This window comes from Colletotrichum karsti (genome assembly GCF_011947395.1).
Source record: "Colletotrichum karsti strain CkLH20 chromosome Unknown Scaffold44, whole genome shotgun sequence".
Classification (NCBI taxonomy): domain Eukaryota; kingdom Fungi; phylum Ascomycota; class Sordariomycetes; order Glomerellales; family Glomerellaceae; genus Colletotrichum; species Colletotrichum karsti.
The window spans coordinates 32526-48382 of record NW_024065944.1 but is presented as its reverse complement, the minus strand read 5'-3'; the positions used below and the strand labels follow the sequence as shown (position 1 = coordinate 48382).

Below are 15857 nucleotides of genomic sequence, written 5' to 3'. Positions count from 1 at the left end.
GGGAAAAAATAATGGAGGCATGCAGGTACCCTTGCTGGGCGACACATGCGCCTAGAAAGGGGGGGGCCAACCGCCAAAAGTCCAAAAGTCACTCACACTTCTCACTCTCACTCCCACGCGCTAGAGGGGCTGTGTTCCTGTCCTCCTCCCTCGCCCCCTGGCAGGAGATAAACCGGGCTGGCTGGGACCAAGTGCCACGACCCTGTCCGGCAGACGTGAAGTGGAAGCCGTTCGTCCGTCTGGTGGGACTGCCTGGGCAAGCGAGCGAGTCCATCCATCGATCGAGGGACCAATACTGCAGTGCAAAGAAGGCCCAAGGTTCGCAGGCATCTCGTCTCAATACCAAACAGAAAGAAGCAACAGCACAATCGCAAACAGCCTCGATCAAGCCAAACGAACGAAAAAAACACGAGAACAACGCGCTTTCATTCCCGCCCGCAACTCACACTTTAACGTCCCCCATCGCGCTGTCCCGGATCAGTCCTAGCGCCCTTTACCGCTCCCGCACATCGCAACTTCCCCTCGACTTGGCCTCATTTACATCTCCAACCTTAACCCGTCCATCCGCCAATCTGCAATAAAAAAGACGGAGCGGTCCTCTCCTCCACGATCTTGGGCTTGGAAGGAAACGAGGGACTCGTACTTTCGAATACCTACGTCATTCTCACACCCAACACATTCAACTGAGCTGATTGACTCTCCTGAGTCCTGACTCTCAATCGGCCTTACCTCATCGCATAAGTATCCATATCCCACATTCCCCCCATATGAACCGGACCACAACTCTCTCTCTCCAGTTTCTATCTTTAACATGTATGAACCCACAGAAAAAAGAATACACTAATAAAAAAGCCAAGTTTTTGTTCTTCTGCTCTTCTATTCGAAAAATTCCCAAGAAGAGCGCAATTCGCCTCCGTCACATAGAAATTATACCCCTAATTAACATGAAATCCCACACCGTCCAATCGAATGAGTCGCCAGCCGAAGGCTTCATTTATGGAGCGGGAACAACGCGCCGCGCCCTAAGGAGCCTGGAGAAAATCTGACAGGTAACAGAAAAATCTACTCCAGAAATCAGTCGCAATCGCCAGCTGGGTCGATTACCGCACTGTCCAAAGACCCGACTGTATCGTCTTCGGCCAGACCATCCAAGAGAAAACGACCACCTAGAATTCCTCCATCCTCCTTCGTACTCCTAGACTCCCCATAGCCAACTGCATCGACGTGACCTTGAGAGAACCAGTGATTCCCATTCCGGATCGAATCTCCAGTCCATTTCACGTGAGGCAACATGTAAACAGAACGATGCGAAGAAGTATTGTAGAGACCTAATTATGTCTTTTGATTTGATATCAATGGTATCTGCACAGCTCCCTCTCGACCTTTCCTCATAGGTAGGTTAGTCTCAACGCCCTCGCTGACTCTTGACTGATCGTACACAACGAGAACGCTATGCGTGCCCAAATATCCTCCGCTAGAAAATGAAATGAAACACACTAAGTTTTGTACAAAATGGTCGGGCGGCGTGCCTATACATGACTTTCCCTTCTATGCTGCTCTCATCATAGAGAAACAGCTCATCACCTCATTAAGCATGACTATATACAAGTTTTTTTTCTTCTTCTCTCTTCACTCCTCGACACGCCGTTGACGACCATTATTAACTACCTTCCGCAGCCACAACACCTGATGCTGATGCGGTGGTTGTGCTGTTGCTGCCCACCACGCCGCCGGGAATAGTGATGAGGAAGTGAACCAAGTCCACCGAGTTGCCTCCACCGAGTGTCACGTTCAGCGCTTGGCTGATGGGAACACCGCCGTTCGCCATTCGAGTACCCTGACCAGCTTGCGTGAAGAATCGCTGGAGTACCGTTTGCGCCGTCGTAGCTGCCATCAGACTCTGCCGCTGCAGAATGAGCAGAACCGAAACTCTGGCAAAGTCAAGCGTCTCTTCCGTGACGGTGAACATGGGAGTTGGTGACGGAGACGGAGATACAGGGACCGACGGAACAAGAGGGCCCTGTGTCGTTGTCGGCGTGGTCATTGTTGACGTTGGCGGTACAGACGTCGCTGGAGGGATGGTGGGCATGGTAATCGGTACCGTTGAAATCGATGTCGGCGGCGTTGGCGTAGGCATCATGGGAATGGTGGCCCACATCGTTGAGCTTGAAGCGTGGATGGTGGTAACGCGAAACGGGCCTGTGAGAGTTGTGAATCCTCCAACGATATTGCCAGATGGACCAATGACGGCTCCTGTCTCGATGAAGTTGAAGGTGATTGTCGTCGCTTGGCCGGGTAGAAGCGTGATGATTTGGATGGGGACGCTGTCGGCGTTCACGCCCACGTTAGCGACCACATCGGCTCCAGTCGTGGTGCCCTGGCGCATGGAGCGCCCGTCAAAAGTGACAAGCGAGTTCTGCGCGATGCACGACAGGCTTTCCGTGTTGAACTTGGCCAGAATGTCAGTCCCATCGAGCGGAACGGTAAAGTTGGTCTGTGACTGCTGGAGGAGACGGGGGATCGCCTGGCCGAGGGTGACATTATTGATATTAGAGGAAGTTCCGGTGAGATTGGTCGTTGTGCATCCCGTAGCTCCGGCCACGGTGCACGTCTGGCCGGTAAATCCGTTTGTGCAAATGCATGAGCAAACGTTTTGCGAAATGACGTTGGTGCCGCCGTTCTCGCACTTGAGCTGGTTTTGGCACTGGCCTAACGCAGGCTCCGTGGTAGGGGTACTGCCTGTCCGATTTTTGCGGAAGACGAAGAACTCCAGAGGAACAATGATGGCAGCAGCGATGATGCCCAAGACAATAAGAACAATGAGAATGAAAGCCCAGAGAGGGAGACCGCAGCATTTCCTCTTCCGCTTGATTGATCCTTCGTCACTGTTGGACTCGAGTCTGGCCAACGGTGACGATCTGGCCGCCATCACACGAGTGATGGGTTGAGGGGTGCCACCACGGCTCCCCGGTGCCAGAGGCCATGAGCCATTGGAGTTCCGTCTGAACCAGCTGCCGCGTTGGGGCGGGTTGGGGGTCGTTGCCGGTGGTGGAAACGCGGCCAACATATCAGACAGACCGGATTGATGTTTCTCGGCAGCTAGATGGTGTAAGTCTTTGCCCATAGGTTGCAGAATATGTGACTTACCCGACATGTTGGCCATTTGAACCTCCCCCTCACGCCCGAAAGCCTTCTCATCTGGCCATTCTCCGTCCATGTCGAACCTGCTAGCCGGTCTACGTCCTCGATCAATCAGGGCGGCTAGGCGAGTGGCGCGTTTAATCAAGTCCGGTAAGCTGGTCATACTGCCCCTCGACTCCATTTCTCTAACGGAATTCATATCGAGACCCAGTTTCGGAGGGCGACGGATTGCCGACAAGCGGTTGTATGGCCGCGGCGATGGTGTGACTTTCCTCATCTCAACGGGATCTGTCGAGCTCGCAGCAGCAAAAGCACCCAGCATGGCATCAGCTGTTAGTGACGGAGTGGTTGCTGTAGCTGCCATCGTAGGAACGGTCCCTGAGGAACTCGATCCTTCAAGATAGCCCGTGCCGTTGTCGAAGGGACTGTGCGGGAGTTGGTTTTGCAGTGGTGACGGCGTCGGTCTGAATACCTCCTGTGGTACAGGATCTCCACCACTAGGGGCTCGGTTCATCACGATTGACGGCTTTTGCATCTTACCGACGCTGGCACTCCTCACCAGCTTGCTTTCGTCTCCCACATCGCCATATTGTGACGTACTTGCTCTGCTCGTGTGGCTGTTTTCATCGTCTTCGGTGGAATACGCATCGTCCTCGTAAAACTCGTCTGGGTATCCTGGGCTGAATCCTGGTGACTGACTACCCCAGCTCTCTGGCATAGCAGCGCTGGAAGCAAAAGAAGTATGTGACCGTGTCCGGGGGCTTTCCTCGGGAATCGGGGACACGAATGAAGCATTTGAATAAAAGGAGGAGTCGCCGCGACGAGACGAAGGTGGCGGCCCGAGAGTAACGCTTCGCCGTGGCAGAGCTACTGGCGGAGGTGGTGGCGGCATGGGGGCGGGAGGTGCGGCCGCTGGTAGTGGGAAATCCGGAATAGATCCAACAGACGACAGAGAAGACTGCGTATGTCTTGACGACGGGGTTAGTGGTGCGGATGAGGGATCTTGGCTGAACGTCGATTCTCTTCCGATTTGCGGTGTGTATTGGAAGACAGGAGTGTGATCCTGCACTCGTGAGCTGTCGAGAATGGAAGGCACTCGACTCGGGCGAGGAGGCCGTTGTGGTGGTGGTCCTCGTCCTGGGGGAGGTTGGTACGGTTCCGGGGACGGGTTCGCGATGGGCCCGGGTAGCGGCCATTGCGGAATCTGCGTCGGCCGCGAAATGGCCATGCCGATGCCCCCATCTTTGTTCTGGAGGGCGGCCGGAGGCAACGGCCTCGGGATTCGTGATGGGGCGGGATCGGGGTTCTGACGGCTCGGTGGTGGTGAGACATCCGTGGGGCTGTCGAGGTCTTCTTCCATTATTGGGAATCGTGTTGCGGACGCCGGTGCGTACTGTTCCCTCGGAAATCCAGCCTGAGCCCGTTCTCTCGCCCGCTTGACGGATCCTGCAATTGGTGGTCGATCCATATCTCTTCCATATTGGGGTTGACTCATTTAGTACTCGTGAATTCGGTCCAGCGACATCAGAGTCTCGGTTTCCAGCCTGTTTTCCTTTCCGAGTGTCTGCGCGTCCAGACACGACAATTAAACCATTCGCTGCGGTATCACCTAGGCGCAGATTCTATGACGGTGGTTCCTGCGGGTCTCCGATGCTTGGTTGATGCGGCGGCGCTTTCGAGTTTGCCCGGCGAGACGGTCGTATAAGTTCGAGTAACGCTGCGTGATTGCTGGAGGTACTCGACGCAGATTCGCACGAAAACGACAGGCGGGAGGTGGGTATATCAAACGAAGGTCGCTCAACTCTATTGCGAGGCGGTGGAACTGCACGAGGTTGAAAACAGGAACCAAGCCTATTAGAAGAAAAGAATCGAAAGTCTAGACGATGCCGAGATGCAGTCCGAGGGGTGGCGAATGGAAGTAAGGAAAGGCGGCGAAGGAATGAGCTGGGTACGCGTGCGTGACCGCAGAAAAAAGAGTCAAATGCTGAATGAATTAATTAGGGTAGTAGAGAATGGAAAATGAGGCGCCGACGATCTATCGTGGAAGTCCAGGTCAGCACTGGGCCGGAAAGTTGGTATGAAGAAATTGAGGACAGAAAGAGGAGGCGAGGACGGTGAGGCATGTACTGTCTGCCTGCCTGCAGCGAACAACGCACACCACGCCGCGAGGCACACACACACTGCCCAGTTACAAGAAGCAGGAGGTTCCCGGCGGTTCGGGAGGGTCGCTTCAGGTCGGCCACACCCCTCAAAGCAAGGAAGACCTGAACAGCCGAGCCACGGGTAGGGGGAGTCCCAAAGGGGATCACGTACAGTTGGTGTTTCGAGACTTGGCCTTTATCGAACGTGATTCGTCGGCCTGAGAGAATTTGTCGATGTCGAGGGCAACGAGAGACGCCGGCTGGCAACAGCAGACGGGAGAGAACTCTGATGAACGCAAGATGATGGCATCGACCTCGGGAACAGCGTCCAGCAGGTGCGGCGGTCTTGTGTCGACAGTTGTCAGCGCCGCGGCAACGATGATTACAGAGTACAACTCTGTTCGAAGGCGGGACGAAGAGAAATCAGGTGGTGAGACGGGCGCGGATGGGTGCACGACACACACTGGGTCTTGCTGTGCTGGTAAGAGGGACTGAGAGTGTTTCAGACGGGCGGAACGGGCAGGGTGTGTCCGGCGTCGGGGAGGCAGGAGGCTCTCTGGGGGAACCTTGTGATTGACGTCTGAAGATTTGAAGATCAAGAGACAATCAGGCGAAGAAGAAGGCCCGTGGTGGATTCGATGGCGATATGATGTGCGAACTGACAGGTGAGGCCGCGCGGGGAGGTCTGGATGGGTTGTTTGAACGGAACGAGAATCAAGATGAGCCCGAGGCAACGGGAGCAAATGATAATAACGCGGTTTGGGTTGTTTCCTCCTGGACGTCTTGCGCTGGAAAGGACGGGTGTTGTTGTTTAAGGGGATCGTGTCTGTAGGTTACGGCTGTCTTCAAGACAACGCAGTAGCGTGATTTTTGAATTTCCCGACTGGCAGCAGGAAAAAGTAAGTGTTGGCCCAACAGCTGTCGACCGAGGCGATGGAACAGTAAGAAAAAAGAAAGTCGAGAAGTGAAAAGAGGTCCCGGTGGGTGTGTGTGTGTGCGTGAGTGCGCGTGTTGCGTTGGGTGTCCGGGTCTGTGGGTGTTGTGCGAGAGTGGTATCCGTAGGCGACGACGACACACAGAGAGATTATCGGGGAGGTGATCGATAGTCTTGGACGAGCGGATCTGACAGTGTTACAGCAACGAGTCTGCAGGCTCGACTTTGGTGTGCGAGCGACTGTCGCTGTCGTTCGTGCTCGCTCGCTCGCTCGCTCGCAACCGGGCCTGCGAATGATGGACGACGGGATGAGAAGAGGACGGGACGGGACTCGGGAGAGAAGTCGAGAAGAGGAGTCTCGCGGGAGAGGAGAAGACGAGAGAGTGTGTGAAAGGGATCCCCGGAGTCAAAAAGCGGACGGCCAAGTCTGGTGGCAGAGCCAGAATGGGCTTGGGAGGGTTCGGCCAGGTCTGAATCTGGAGACGGGGGTGGACTTGGATATTGGGGTGTGTTCTGGCCTGAGTGACAGCCCATTCATGAACAGAAGAAGAAGCACGCTGCTCCACCAGGGGGCAGGGGGGTGTGTATCTTTGCACGGCAGACAGACCTTTTTTCTGCAGTGTTCTGGTGGTGTTCAGGAGTTGTACATAGTATTGGGAGATGGATGCTATCTAAGAATGAAGATGCTGGACGTGGAGACTGGGACGGGATTGCGCAAACGACAAGACCGCAAAAGATGGAGCCGTTGCAAGGAAATGACAACGGGGGGCTATCCGTGACACCAACGCCTCCAAAGTGCAGCAACTTGACCTGACTTGGGAGAGTCAAAAGCCCGTTGAGAAGTCTCAGTCAGCTTGTTTCCGGAGATGAGTCCAGTATGAGTTTGGTAAGCGTGAGGCGTCACTCAATTCAATAGTCAGGCACTTGCCATATCGTTATCGTTAGACGACTGCGTAAAAAGGAGTACTTTAGGAGTAGGAAGGAGCATATGGTTGTGTGACGACTTGCACTTGCACTTGCAGTTGCAGTTGCCCCTGGCTGCAATTTTTTAGGAGGTCGAGCACCAAAACTGGCAGATGGAAGGAAGGCACGGTTCACCAGGAGGGCTGTGGCTGACGCCAACACGAGTGTTCCCGGCAAAAAGGCAGTCGACAGGGGGCCGGGGGTGGCTTACTATGGTATCTATTGCCTGCTTCAGCGCTAGTCCAACGCTCCTGCCCCCGATGCCCCGCTCGAGGGGTTCTCCTCTCAGTCAGACCCCTGTCCGTTGGAGTCTTCGGTGGGTCTCTTCACCTAAGAGTGGGCCAATGACGAGCGTAAGAGGTTTAAGCGGAAACACTAGCGCAGGCACACACCTTCAGAACCCCTCCAGCCCCTGCAACTGCGGTCCAGATGGCCCGATCTGGGGGGGTCGCTCTTGCTCCACTGATTGCTGACAGAACTTGGGTCTTCGATGTTCCACGCCTTCCAAGTTGAATTTCACCACCACTCAACACCAAAAGACAAGGAACATCTCTTTTACGAAGAACAAGGTCACCATCTGGAAGAATGGAAAAGATGCCACCGGTCGCAGATAGGACAAGGGCAACCGGCCGGATAAGAAACGTCCCCGACGCACGCCTCCAACCACTGCCCTCCAGTCGACTCCTCTCCGAGTCTCCTCTCTCCGGACGGAATCTTTTTCTTCCTGCAAGCTGCGGCATGCCCAGCCTTTCTCGCCGTCTTCTCTGCACCTGTCAGACCTGCTGGTCAAGTCAGTGTCTCAATATGCAGCGGCAATAAGAAACCACATCTAATGCCAACCTGCGACGACGCACCACACGCAAGCCCCGACACTGAACTATCAAGAATCGGCCATCAGCCAAACTGCGACCCCGAAGTTGAGGTTGCCGTCATCACCGAGCACCTCTCCAGACCAAGACATTTCCCACCATCCTGTTCGTCCTGGAATGTCTCTAGTCCGGTACCTTAATGGGACCGGATTGGGGGCCGCGGCAGCCAACCATCGATGCGGCCACCCAACCAATACTACCTACCATACGGATACCAGCACTGCCTATCCATGAGGAAACAATACAGTACCCTCTACTTGTACCTTACGCCAACACCACCATCGTCAACCCCGACTTGTTGCCGTCCACCACCTCAACCTCAACACGGGACGAATTGAAACGTCTCGTTCCTTGAGCTGATGTCTGCCACAAAGAAATGAGAGGAAAATACCCCGAAGACATCTGACCCAGTTCCCGCCTTCAAAACACCTGCCAGTCGGCAGTTCTCCGAGGCATTTGATCAACTGCGCCGCCCATGACAGAGACGCCGCTGTCCAATTCGCGAGTCTTGGTCGACAATTGGCCGCAAGATACAAACTCACATCGCGAGTCCGCTACAGAATCCTCGGCCGGATCCAAGCGAGCGCGAAGAGCGGGAGACACAGAATTCGTTGCTCTGCCTTTATGACCAGTCGCCTCGGATCCCTTCAACCCCAGCCTCAGAACGCTGATCAGCATTACCTTAAAGGCATTTGAGCGGGGGTCTGCCTGCGGTTTGCAGAATCGGGGGTCTGCCTGCGGTTTGCAGAATCGAGAGTTCCTGCAATCATCCCGCCTGCAGGAACGCCAGGAACATCAGGAACACCAGGAACATGTCGTTGCGCGCCATTGACTTTGCGACGTCTCTGCGCACCCGGACAGCCATCGACGTTGTCCTTCTTGGCCCGAGAGGCACTGCAGAATATCTTCGCTTGCATTCTTTCCCGCGTATCCCGCAAAACTACGACTGGGCCGCCTCCACCCAACAACCGTTGCGTTGCAGTGGTAGCGACCAGACCCAAGACGGGCGCAAGCCGTGAGGGGGCACAGCGGGTTGGCAGGCCACGCGGGAGCATCTCCCAAGGCGGTGCCCACCTCACCGTCCACCGCCGCCCACCGCCGACTGTCCACCGCAGTCTGTACTCTGCAGATGCAGACGCATCTTTTTATTCTCTGCACCCGCAGACCGAGTTCTAGACGCGTTTCAGCTGCCAGACGCAAGCTGCACGCATGGAACAGGGCCCAAGGGCCATGCCCTGCACTCTCTAACTTCACAGAGGTGTCCGCCCTGTCGCCTCTCAATTCGTTACAATTGGCTGTATCAGGCGCCGCGCCTCCAAGAGAAGCCCCTTGTCTGTCACGTGGACCCTTCTTCTTTTATCAGGAACGACGACGACACACTTGTTAGACAAACGTCGCTCGACTACGAAGCCCTTGGGTTGATCCTGAGATGCCAGTGGACGGACTAGCCAAAGATCGGTCGAGAGCATTGTCACGTCTTCGATCTCGTCGATCTTGACAACGTCTCTCGCGCTGGGACGTGTACTTCAGCACGCTCGACACCACGGTAAGGCTGCTGCTGCTGCTGCTGCTGCTGCTGCTGCATGGGCAAAGCTTCTCCCTTCTCAGGATGGCATTGTCTGGACAAAATAGACCGGCATGGATCGAGCTCCCTCAGAATGGTCCATGCCCTGTCCCAGAAGCCGCCGCGCCTTCGAATAGGACAGATTCTCGCTTTGCATAACCGCAACAGACAAAACTCAATGACCACTTTCCGCTCTCTCGTCTCCGCCCAATTTGAATTGCCGTCTTCGTCCTCCACACGTGGATGATGGGACGAAACGAAACAAGGCGCCGACGGCTACGCGGGTATGCCGCCTTCCAGCATAAACAAGTCTTGCGCCTGCATTCGCCCGGTCTCCAGGCCTCAGTGATTCGCTCACCGATTTTGACCTGATATTCGGTCATGTCTATCTCGTCGCCGGCATGTCATCTCCGAGCCAAAGTGCCAGGGACGAACTACGGCTTGTTTAGCATCTGTTGTGGCGACATTGGAGGCGCGCCGCGGAGCCAAAAAGCATTTGAGTTTGACGGTCTCCAACGACAATTTGTGAGCTTTGCTCTCATTGGCACCGCACTAGCTCCCGCGAAAGCTCATCAACGTCAAACCACTCGGCCCCACGGCACCATCTACACTAGTCTCCGGTGTGGACGTGCATTATCAAATTGTGCGGTGGACAAGTGCCATTTATCCGTGACGCGATATATCAAAACTTCAAGAAACGTATTGCTGCCTGTCATCTTAGTCCGGATGACGACAAGGTCCGATATGCTTGGGGCCAGGAACACGCTCCAAGTCGATCATGTTTGCTGTTATCTTAATCTCGGAAACCCCATCCATTGACATCAGAGCATTCGCGAAGCCTTGTGTGACGAACATCTATTCCGGATTCCGGACTAGTGGTCAACATGGGCATCCACTTTCCGGCCCGAAAATCGCCAACGACCTCCCCGAGCATTCCGGCGGGGCGTCGATCTCAAAGAGGGATCGGTTTGCATGGAGAAAACGAGAAGTTCGGTTGCCATTAGAAGTAGTAACTCAGTCGATCTTGTTGGCATTGAGTTTAGGGGCCGTTCCCGATCGGAACTCTGCCAAATCTTTTGAGATTTGCCGTGTCTTCAACATCCGCAACTCACAATAACGAGAGCCTCTGGACAAACGCCAATTAACATTCCTAAAAGTTGACACTTCAACGGTAGAATGACTTGATGCAGGTTGTTCCTTCACGTGGGTCAACCGGCTGACCATCATACGACAAGGCACACCTTGCCCATGCCGAGAAGTCACTGGGAACGAAGGATTTTAATAATTCGCGCAACTCCTAGCTTATTTCAGGTCAAGTTTTGGAGATGAGATTAGGACATCTGCTCCTGCGCCAGTTATTCAGACGTCGTCGTCACCGAAGCAACTTGATGTTTCTCAGAGTCCGAGCTGACAGCAGTCCACGTCGCTCGCTCGTGCTCTGCTTCCGGACTTTCTTCTCCTCCTCTACCAGTATTTTGTCCCTTTCAAAGTCCTCGATACTCTGCAAGAGCACCCACGAGATGCGCTTGACTCGAGACTTTTCCTCCCTGCATTCCTTCAGCTTCTTCCCCTTCTGGAACCTCTTCCAAGCCTTCCTACGCGCTTTTGTAGCTTTCTTGTCGGTGTCCTTTACGTGCAGTTTCACCCGCCAGGCAGCGAGTCTAGCAAGTGCTTTGGTTTGCGGGTCCGGATCTGGAACGTCGAAGTCGAGTTCGCAGACCCGGCCGTTCAGGTAAGCCAGACAACGCTCCTGAGTCGTCATGTCGAGTGTTTCTTCGCCGAGCGGCGCCATCATGGGATCCTTCGTCTCCAAGCCGAGATTCCTGCGCAGCTCTTTCCCATCCACGATGCGGACGTGAAGGCCGCGAGGGCCGAAGTAGTCTCGGTTCATCTGCGCGAGAAAGTCGCGGCACTTCGTCTTGGCCATGTGCGCCGCCAACCCGGCGGCGCCCAGTTCGATGAGGAACGCGAGGCCGTCGGCGCCTTCGAACGGGGCAAAGGCCAGTCCGACCCCGAGGACCTGGGCGGCCGTGATGCCCGGGTGCGGCGAGCTCAGGATGTTGAGGCGGTCGAGGAAGCCCAGCCAGTCTGACTGCGGGATGTCGTGCCGTTCCAGCTCGGGCGCCCATGCTCTCGCAAAGGGGAATGTGCTGCCTGGGTTGAGCCGTGGTATGACTACAGGCTTAGACGGATCTTCGATATCGAGCTTGATATCAGGCGCAGTTGGTTGCGGATCGTTTGTCGACGGCGATGCTCTTGACGGCTGCAAATCCGAGCTGGAGTCTTCGAGGGTCGGTTTGGGTTCGGTGAATGGCGGACGTGAAGTCGCGTCGCCTGGGTACGCAGGGGGCGGCTGAATTTCCAGGTGCTCGTCAAGGGCTCCTCGAGACGAATCGTGATATTCGGACTTGGACAGCGGGACTGTCCTCGAACACTTAAACAAACGGCTGAGAGGCGTCGAAGGCGACGAGTTTGTCGGCTTCGGCCGAAGTGCGATTTGCTGCACAGATTCCGTCATGGGTCCCAGCTCTTCAATACATCAGCTAATGGTCGGGCGATTTTGATGAAGGCGGAGGCGAGCTTCAGCGTATATCGCAGCCGCCATGGAGGGAGGACGGCAACACCATTATATGGGCGGATGAACCATCACGATGATTACATCGCTGGGAATTTGCTGCACCTCGTGGGGTTGAGGCGAGCTGCGATAGGATTATGTGTATGTGAGACAAAAGCCACAAAACTACCCAAACCAGTCGTCGGTCGAGCAGCTGAGGAGGCGTGCTTGCTTCGGTGACGCTTTGCGATATATCGAAGGGCAGCGCAGCGACGCCTTATCTGACAACATCTCAAATCTGCATAAACAAGGTGACAGTCGCATAGGCGCAGTTAGCGCGCGACCTCATCTAATGCGGGCGACCCAGCTGCAACGTGAATGGGTGTCGTCCTCGTATTTCGCGTTCAGCCACATTTTCAACACGGCATGATGCCGGCTCCGAAGAAGCATAAGCATAAAAGCGGGAGAAAATCGACCACGTGGATGCTCCTACTACGGCGTGCTTTATGGATGGGATGCATGGGGGAATTTTCAATCAACAAGAGACTGTGGCCGGCACAACAGTATGCATTATTGATTCCAGAAGACCGGGACGGAAAACAGAGATTCCAGACGTCCGGAAAATCAGGGTGCAGCAACATCCCATGCTTTTTTCCAAGGGGACCCAGAGTCTCGGGACGCAGCTCTGACGAAAGAGATGACCCCTGATTTTCTTTTCGTGTTTGGATGTCACTGGAGATACCTTTGCGGTGGTCTGCTACGCCGGGGGAGGGGAACTCTATGAGAGGAATGGATTTCTGATCTATCGTGGCTGTATCACGATGATACGGCGACGAGGTTTCAGACGGGACGGAACCCCCTTACTGGCTGACCGAGTTGCTCGATAGATGAGAAGCAAGCATGCAAGCACAGCCGATTACTTTTCCCTTTCGCGCTTCTTCAGTCATCTTAGGGAAGAGAAAAGAAGAAGGGAAAGAATGTCGAAGTCATTCGCCATAGACGTCATACCTCCGCAGCCCTGGACATTTCTGCGCCTGTCAAAAAGAATGGACACCTAAGGTTTTGCGCAAGGGAGCTGCGCTTTAGGACATTGTCGCTTCTGTGAGAGGGATGACAGAGGATGGTCGATTTTCCCAAGCGCGCGGAAGTTGCCCTGCAGTCAGCACGGACGCGCTCATGCCCATTGCCCATTGCCCATGACGATTGCCTCGTAATGGGCTGGGACGATGTGTGAAGGTGAGGGAAAAGATGCCAGCCAGAGGTGAGGTGAGTGAGGTGGGCCACGTCATGGGTCCGACGGAGGACTGTGAGTGGCTGGATGTGCAGGATGACACAGGTGAAGGTCAAGGTGAGCGAGCGCAGACACTGACCGATCGACCCTTCGTGTTGCTTCTCGGGCGGCAGGGAGGCGAGCGAATGACATAATCGGGCTGATCTTGTGCCTGAGGCTCTAACCACCTAAGGTAGGAGTGTCCTAAGGCAGGAAGAAAAAAGGTACTTCCCGTCGACAGAAGGCAAGGGAAGGTTAGGGGACCCCATCCCTCTCCGCAGGTTCCGACAAAGTCACCCACCAGCGGTCTGCGCAGGGCTTCGCCAGCCAAAGGCCGCTGGTCGTGACTGGCCAGTCACCCCGTCTCTGGCCCTCCGGGCCTCTATCCCCGTCTCTAGCGTGTGCCAGTCCCCTCTCCCTAACGCCACTTTGCACCTGATCTCCATCTTTTGGGCAGGTCCCTGCCTGCTTGGTGTTTGGTGCGAGGAGGCACCTGCCCGTCGGTCCCTTCGGTGCTACCGCAGTAGAGTGCTGACGGGAGGTGCCAGGTGCGTACGAATACACGTAACTCCACCCACTGATACGTGCGGCAGTCATGTCATCCATTCCCTCCTCCCACTCCAGCTGCTCTACATCTTAAACTTTCCTACCTCATACAACGACCACTTCAACGAAGCCCTTCCTTTTGTGAACGAATTTTTTATTCAACGAAACGAAGCAGGACTTTTCGACACTTTCCTCATCATCAACAACTTGAGGAGAAACATAACCACACCAAAATGCATTTGAAATCCCTCGCCGCTGCCGGCCTGGCGTTTACGGCCGCGCAAGCCTTCGTCGTCGTCCCCGAGATTTCCGATGCCGACAACGACATCGTCAACTCCCTTCCCTTCGAGCAGACCACCTCCGAGACGGGCATCCTCAACAAGCTCGTCAAGCTCGACTGCCCCGGATGCCCCCTGACGATGAAGCACCATGATGGCCGCTACCACACAATGACCAACATCGAGAACCACCTCGAGCTTACCTTCTCCGTCGAATCCGACTCCAACGGCCTCGACCATCTCCTCGTCAACAACTTCGAGCTCTACCCCAAGGCCGCCTCCTGGTACTCCGCCCTCCGGGCTCCCCAGATTCCCGCCTTCACCGAGGCTGCCACCAAGCACCCACGCAAGACGGACCCCAACACCCCCCAGCTGGGCTACAGCCTGGGCGTCCGTCCCGTCGCCAAGGACAACGACCAGCAGCTCGAGCTCCTCGAGATCGACCTCCAGATCATCGAGGTCGGCAACAGCTTCGTCAGCGACGTTCCCAACGTCAGCGTCAAGCTGATCAAGTCCCCCGCCGGCAAGCTCATGATCGCCAACGTCGAGACCACCGAGACCTCCGTCCCGTCTCCCAAGGAGGACGACTCCAAGAACCCCGCCGACTCTTGCACCACTCTCTACTGCAAGTGGCGCGCCGCCATTCTCAAGAACATGCGCGGAAAGCACTGCGGTGGTCGCAAGCACGGCATGCATGGCCAGGGCCGTCACGGAAAGCATGGCCACCACGGCCACCACGCCAACAAGGGCCACTTCAGACAGCACCACCACACTTGGGGTCAGCTCGCCAAGAACATCACCTCGCACATTCTCCTTCCCGTCCTCATCGGCATCGTTGCTGGCGTCAGCGTTAGCATGTAAGTGTTTCACCCCCATGCCGCGACCCCCGCCGTCTGGGGTCACGCGACCCCTCTTTTCTCGTCGTTCAAGACTCGCTGACACGAATTGAAGCATTGGCATGATGGTCGGCACCTTCGTCGTCTGCCTCTGGCGTGTGTTTGTCCGCCGCCAGCCTCCCTTCGCCCGCCGCCACTGCCGTCGCCGCGCTCGCAGGGCTTCGCACCGCGAGGCTGCCGCTGCTGAAGAGAAGGATGGTCTGATGACTGCCGAGACCCAGGAGGCGCCTCCCGCCTACAAGGACGATGTGGAGGAAGCGACCAAGACCGAGACTGCTCAGGTCTAAGGTGTCGTCGAACATGACGGAACCAAGAAAACCAAGTGTGCGAAACCGAACTGATGATACCACTTTTCATTTTATCTGCTTTTTACTTGCTTTTGCTGTACGGGGTTGAAAATCGAGAAGCCGAATTACCGCACAAAGATTGGACAAGAGAGTAAACCACACAGCTCATAAATGGCGTTTAGCGGAACCTGGGATGGACACGGGAAATGGCTACAAGGAGGGGGAAGGATGGATACTGCTCATCGAAAATGACAATATTTTCGGATGTTGTACCGAGATTTTGGAGATGGCCGTCTGCTGGATGCTGTTTTCAGAGAGCACTCTCACTTCAGACATCAACAGCGACAGCGATGGAGTTTGTACCGATAGGCTCTGAAAATACCCACATTCCTTCAATTGATGTTTTCTAGCGAG

General features: G+C 55.4%; 3 protein-coding genes across 3 annotated transcripts; 1 reads left to right on the top strand and 2 right to left on the bottom strand.

Annotated features, from left to right (window-relative positions):
* Positions 1-1660: 1660 nt before the first annotated feature.
* CkaCkLH20_10923 (uncharacterized protein) lies at positions 1661-4501 on the bottom strand (the record flags this gene model as incomplete). The annotated part of the gene is made up of 2 exons (XM_038893637.1): positions 1661-3099; positions 3148-4501. 2 exons carry the CDS (start codon positions 4499-4501, stop codon positions 1661-1663), a joined length of 2793 nt encoding a protein of 930 aa, XP_038740973.1.
* Positions 4502-10984: 6483 nt separating this feature from the next.
* Positions 10985-12130, bottom strand: CkaCkLH20_10922 (uncharacterized protein; the record flags this gene model as incomplete). The annotated part of the gene is made up of 1 exon (XM_038893636.1): positions 10985-12130. One exon carries the CDS (start codon positions 12128-12130, stop codon positions 10985-10987), a length of 1146 nt encoding a protein of 381 aa, XP_038740972.1.
* Positions 12131-14215: 2085 nt separating this feature from the next.
* CkaCkLH20_10921 (uncharacterized protein) lies at positions 14216-15443 on the top strand (the record flags this gene model as incomplete). Its single annotated transcript, XM_038893635.1, has 2 exons — positions 14216-15117; positions 15212-15443. 2 exons carry the CDS (start codon positions 14216-14218, stop codon positions 15441-15443), a joined length of 1134 nt encoding a protein of 377 aa, XP_038740971.1.
* Positions 15444-15857: the final 414 nt, after the last annotated feature.